General features: G+C 50.3%; 1 protein-coding gene across 1 annotated transcript; it reads right to left on the reverse strand.

Annotated features, from left to right (window-relative positions):
• Positions 1-423: 423 nt before the first annotated feature.
• On the reverse strand, positions 424-6073 carry LOC132076803 (cytochrome P450 2J2-like). Its single transcript, XM_059478134.1, has 10 exons — positions 5917-6073; positions 5253-5557; positions 4573-4735; positions 4279-4428; positions 3539-3699; positions 2974-3150; positions 2585-2720; positions 2227-2414; positions 1634-1772; positions 424-1042 (listed from the first exon to the last, which is right to left on the reverse strand). The coding sequence occupies exons 2-10, from the start codon at positions 5439-5441 to the stop codon at positions 867-869; spliced, it is 1479 nt and encodes a 492-aa protein (XP_059334117.1). The 5' UTR covers positions 5442-5557; positions 5917-6073; the 3' UTR covers positions 424-866.

Here is a 6073-nt window from a genome sequence, read left to right on the forward strand (position 1 = left end):
TGGCTGCCAATCTTGGGACTGTTTCATTGTGTAGATGATGGTTCAAAATAGTAACTCGATGCTGTTATTTCCCAAGGCAGCCTCTTCCTCCTCAGACTGTTGAGTGCAGTTTAACTGCATTGTGTGTTGCTGGAGCTCACCCCACTGCCCTTGGACACACCAGCCACTCCGTGATGCTGGGCAGGTAAATAGAGGATTTTGCATATTGTAATTCTAGCTGTGCTGCCAGGATCATTTTTCCCATCATTTCTGTAGGAATTGCCTTTGCTTTTACAGTGCCAACCTCCTGCAGTGCAGGGACAGAGACACAGGGCATGGCCAAAGCCTACAGCCCCTGCTGGACATGGCCTCTGTTGGTCTTCACTGGGCAGAACACTTCATGACAAAAATGCTTTGATACATATTAATTATGTTTGAGACAAGTTAGATAGTGACTTTTTGTTTATATAAGTACATCTTAAGGAAATGTCAAATTAATTAATGTGTTAATGTTATAAAACAAAAGCTGGTATTGCTCTCCCACTGTACCCAGCCATAGTGGGAGGCTCCACAGTGCAGTCTGTAGTGTCCCTCATTTTGCCAAGGTGAACCATGGCCATCCATCACCAAATTAGGAAATCCCCAAGCCCCTCATTAATTTACAGTGCCATAGAGCAAGCCTAATAAATGCCCTGGAAGCTCCCTGGCTGATCCCATGATCACACCATCATGGGATACAGACTGCAAGGTCTAATTGTGAAAAAACATGATTTTACAATTGCTTTGAAAGAAATAAACCACCCAGCCTCCTGCTAGGGCTGTCAAGGGCCTGTTTGCAGCAGCCCTGACAAAGGATTCTCCATGTGTGGGTGGTGGCCAGGGCTCCCCTAGCGAGGCACAGCACAGATCTTGTAGGGATGTGGGGCATTTGTGATGCCCAGCATGGACTGGAGGCTGAGCGTGGTGTCTGGGGGTGCCTGGAAGGTGAATTTCTGGAGCAGGGAGGTGAAGAAGAGGAAGAGCTCGGAACGGGCCAGCAGCTCTCCCAGGCAGGAACGCTTCCCTGTGGAGACAGAACCCACAGCATCCTCAGAGTGTGCTCTTGCTGCTGAAAATGCTTCTGTCTGCCCTTAGGACTGTGGTCCAGCTGTGCTATCCCATTGCTGGGTGAGTTTTTCAATCCAAACCAAGCTTCCCAACAATACTTTCCCATTACAGCATGGTCTGCCCCCAGATGCATGACTTTTTACACACACACATGACCTGGATGTGCCCATGCTGGGAGAGCTCACCCAGGAGAGCTACCACAAGAGATGTTGGTGCTGGTGTAAGGGCAGGGGCTAAAAGCAACTTCCCCATGGAAGCTGCTGGCTGGGGAACCCTGTGGTGGCCACAGTGAGGCCCCTGGTGAGCTCAGCCATGGGGAGCAGAGCAATGGTCTCAGTGAAGATGTTCCTAAGATCTCTGGAATTTACATGGTTTTTTACTCCTCCTCATTTCTCTTCTGTGCATGTGGTGTTTTGTGGAGGCAATGGGAGCATTTTGAGCAGCACCTCCAGGGTGCATCTGCCCTTGCCATTGCTGTTTTCTTCTCTGTCTCCACCCTGCAGTTGGAAACCCAAGCCCATGTGCACCATAATTCAGCAAATCTTACCTGTAGAAAATGGTAGAAAACACTCGTTTTTCCAGAACTTTCCATCCTTCAGAAAATTCTCAGGGTTAAAAGTATCAGGGGCTTTCCACTCATTCTTGTCAAACAGCAGAGAGGTTAAATTTGTCGTTATAACAGTGCCCTAAGAGGAAAAAAGAAAAATAAATCACACTTCTCTGGCACTGACAGCAGGAGGGGCAGTTTTATCTTCCAGTCTCCTCTCCATGAAGAACATCCTTAGTCAAATTCTACTGAAATTATTTGTGCAACTCCCCACTGCAAGCCCAGATTTTCTACTTCTTGTCTGTTTGGAGGTGCAGTTATGTAACTGCATTTTCCCTCATCAGCATCATTTTAATCTGTTGAATCTTGGGCTAAAGTCCCTCTAAGAGCTGGGAGCTGTCGAAGGCATGTATGGGGTGGGGCACTAATCAGGGAGCTGGAGAACGTTGGATGGCAAAATCCATGTTGAGCAGGAGTGAACTCTGGACAGGGCAGGGACAGTGTCTGCACAGGAGGGACCTGGCCTGGCACCGTGCCTGGGGAGCTGAGAGTGTCCCTGGAGTGCCAGCACTTCCCAGCACTCTGGAGTTTACCTTTGGGATGTAGTATCCATCCACGTAGGTGTCCTCTGATGCCATTCTGGGCACGTTGAAAGGGATAACGTTGCCTTTCCTCTGCACTTCGTGGATGACAGCGTTGGTGTAGTGCAGCTTGTTCCTGTCCTCCAGGGCTGGGGGCCGTGCCTGGCCGATGACCGCGTCGATCTCGGCTTGCACCCGGGCTGGGAAAGAGCAGGAATGAGCCCAGGGAAAAACCCTTGCAACGATACGAGGGTATTGCTGTAAGGGTCTACTAAAGCACCTCTTATAAGAGGTGGGGACTCTCACAACTGGTCTCTCACAGAGCTTTGAGGGATAAAAGCAAGGCAAAATATGTTTTTGTTAATTGTACCTTGAATTTCTGGATGTACGGCCATAAACAGCAACGCCCAGCGGAGCGTTGAGGACGTGGTCTCAGTCCCAGCAAACATCAGGTCAAGTGAACAGGCCATGAGGTGCTCCTCCTGGAAGGTGTTACTGTCGTGGTCCTTCAGGAGAAGGAGTGTTAGTGCCACAGGAAGAGTGAGGCTGTCCTGGCACCAGGCTTGGTCCAGACCACCCCAAGGATTTTGGCAGATGCTGCTGACCCCTCGCATCCCCATCCTGCTGATGCATGGTTGAACCTGATGTCTGTCCTGAGCTCATAAAGGGCTACACAGGCAGCTCAGAGAACTGGGGCTCATTTCCCATCCCCTCTGGTTCTAAGCCCCACTCCAGGAGGGTTTTCTCCCCATTGCTGACCTTGGAGATCTCCAGCAGGTAGCTGTCGATGTAGTCCCGGCTCTCTGAGGGGTTCCAGTCCTCCTTGTGTTTGTTGATCTGCTCTTGCATAAATTTTTGCAAAACCCTCCAGTGTTTAAAAATTGTTTGGTGGGCTCCAGGTAAGTACTTCATTATAGATGGGAAATTGTTGTACAGCTTGGAATACAAAAGGAGAAAGACAAGTTGAATAAAGGACTTTAAAAACTCTTCTGACATCAAGACTTCAGCCTGCAATTGCTCTTGCTGAACTTCTGGAGCTGGTGCAAACAGCTCAGCTCCAGAAGAGCAGAATTCTCATTATGGGTTAACTTGTGTGTTACTCACTATTTCAGCAGGCAGGTTGGCAATCAGTGGGCAGGAAAAGTGATTTTGGATGAGAGAGAGCAGTGTGAGCTGGGTACAACTTAACGCAGAAAGAAATGACAGGCAAATCTACCCTGTGCAAAGGAACAGGGAATGACAGCTCTTGTGATGAAAACCCTGTGACTTAAGGTTGACTCCAGAGAAGAAACTATTCCCTGAGTTGGTGGCCGGAGGGCTGTACCTGGGTTGAGACAGCTCCATTGAGGGCAGTCATTTCATTCATCAGCTTCAGCAGTCTTTGGAAATCCTCATCGTCGTAGTCAAACCGATTGCCAAAGATGAGGGAGCAGATGACATTTGCAACAGCATTAGTGATTTTCAACTGAGGGTTGAAAGGATTCCCTGGAGAAGAGAAAGATCAGTTCTCTTCCACTCTTCTCAGAAAAGAAGAAAACACATGTCAGATGTAAAGTAGTCAAGAAATATGAATGAGTGTCCCTTAATGGGCTCTGTCCTATGTCAGTGCTTTCCTGGGGTACCTGGCTGACCCTATGAGCTGGCCAAGCTTGGCAGGACAACCCCAGCGGTCCCAGTTCAATCAGCTTATGGAGATGTTTGTTTACTTCTGAAAACAGGGTCTGCAGGATGTCATTGGAATTCGAATTAATTGGAAACATCAGCATTTATGCACATGCGGTATATCCCAGAGAGGAGTAGACAGAAGGTGGGCTGTGAATAATGCTGTGGGTGTTGCCTGGTGCATTCCCCAGCCAGTTGGAAGGCAAAGCACCTGTAGGAAGGAGCAGGGATGCTGGCAGTGTTGTAGCATCGCCTGCAAGGTGTGGTATTTTTCAGCATGCAGTGACATTATAACAGGCCCTACCAGCTCCTGCCCTCACAGCTTTTGAGGGCCATGACACTCACCCTGTTCATCCCTAAACACATCCACCAGGTATCTGCACTCCTCCTGGATGCACTCACCCTGTTCATCCCTAAACACATCCACCAGGTATCTGCACTCCTCCTGGATGCGCTCCTCCAGGCTCCTCTTCCCCAGGCCGAAGTTCCGGAGCGTGGTCAGGGTGAACCTCCTCTGTGCCTTCCACAGGTGCCCGGTGGAGAAGACCAGTCCTGGAGGACACCCCTGTGAGCCAAGGCCGATCTCCCACTGAGGGAGAAAAGTTCCAGGGCTCTGCCTTGTCCCCAGCTGACTCAGACCTCTGCAGGGTCCAGCTTGGATCTTACAGCTGAGGCATGTCTTGAGGGGTAACTCACCGATCTTGCTGAACATCTGCTCATCGAAGGGAAGGTCAGGGCGTTCCAGGAACTTGTCCCCTTGGTTTACGAGCACTTCCTTCACCAGCCGCATCCCACTTATCAACACTGTCTTCATGCCGCCCATGTTCAAGCCAAAGATGTCACCATATCTTTTAATTATCTAGGAGGGGACATGAACAAAAGGGGTTTTCATGTACAATGGATGTTCCTGGTGAGACCAGGACACCCCTGTCACAGGACATGGGTAACAATAAAGGAAGAGTGGAGGGGAGACAGAATCTGCGCGCTCTGCCTGAGATCAGGGGTTTTTTTTCCTCTTTTCCTAAATCGGTGATTAGGATTATGTTAATTGGCCATAAACCAAGCAAACCTCACCACGTTTGACTTTTCAGTCCTGTGTTTTTCCAGTTATTGTTTCACCCCATTCCAGACCCCCTCAGACCTGTTGGGTTTGTACATCTGTGACTGCACCTGTGGCATCGTGCTGTGACCTTTGCCCATGGAATCACTCCACACTCGTCACCCTGCTTGGACTCAGGTAAATGTCACCAATGAGGACAAACCTCCTGCCAGCCTCCACTACCTGTGGGGTTTGGGTTATCCCTGTCCCTGCATGGCTGGGGAGGTGAAGCTGCAATCCCTCCATCCCTTCCCCTTGCTGCTCACCACCCACATACCCTCTGCACTCCACCCACAGGATCTTTGAAGTCTACGAGGTAAAGGTGCCCCAAAAAGGGCAGGCGGAGGGGGGTGGGAGGGAAATTCTTTGGATTTCTGTTCTTCATGTAGTCTGCGATGAGCAGGAAGATGAAGAGAAAGATGAGGAATGTCTGGAGGGAGACACTGTCCCAGAGGAAGTGCAGCATGGCTGGATGCTGGGGCTCTGCAGGGACGTGTCCCACAGCAGGTCAGGCAGGTTGAGCTCACAGGGCGCCACTGAGGCCCCCAGGTCCAGGGGGAGATGGGTGATGTGCTGGCACAGCTGGGGGTGCAAACACACGACAGCAAGGAGTGGCTTTTTGCAGCCTGCTCTTGGGGCTACATTCACACCCCGGCTTTCCCAGCTTTCAGAGAGGATTAAACCCCTTCTTGATTAAACTGAAACATTCCCTCTCATCTGACTTGAAACAAATGCACCAGAAATCAGAACACCCCCAGCTTCCCCCCTTCCCCTCCAGACTCCTCTCAGTGCTTTACTAAACCCCAGTGCTCCATGCCCTTGTCTAAAGGACAGAAATGAGCTTTGTGGTATTTAGATTAAAACCTGGCAATTTGAGCATGCAGCTCCCACAAACCCATCCCCCAGGATGACCCTGCTCCCTCCTTCCCAGGTGTCCTCACTGTGCTACGTCCCAGTTTCAGCTTCTCAGGGAGTCTGCAGCTGCTCCGAGAGCCTCGTGCTTTCCTTGTTTACAGCAGCTCCTTTCCTGGTATGAGGAGTCCTGGCCAAGCCCCTGGTCCCAGGGGACACGGAGATAAGGTTGCACAATCTCTCCCA

This window comes from Ammospiza nelsoni, chromosome 9 (genome assembly GCF_027579445.1).
Source record: "Ammospiza nelsoni isolate bAmmNel1 chromosome 9, bAmmNel1.pri, whole genome shotgun sequence".
NCBI lineage: Eukaryota > Metazoa > Chordata > Aves > Passeriformes > Passerellidae > Ammospiza > Ammospiza nelsoni.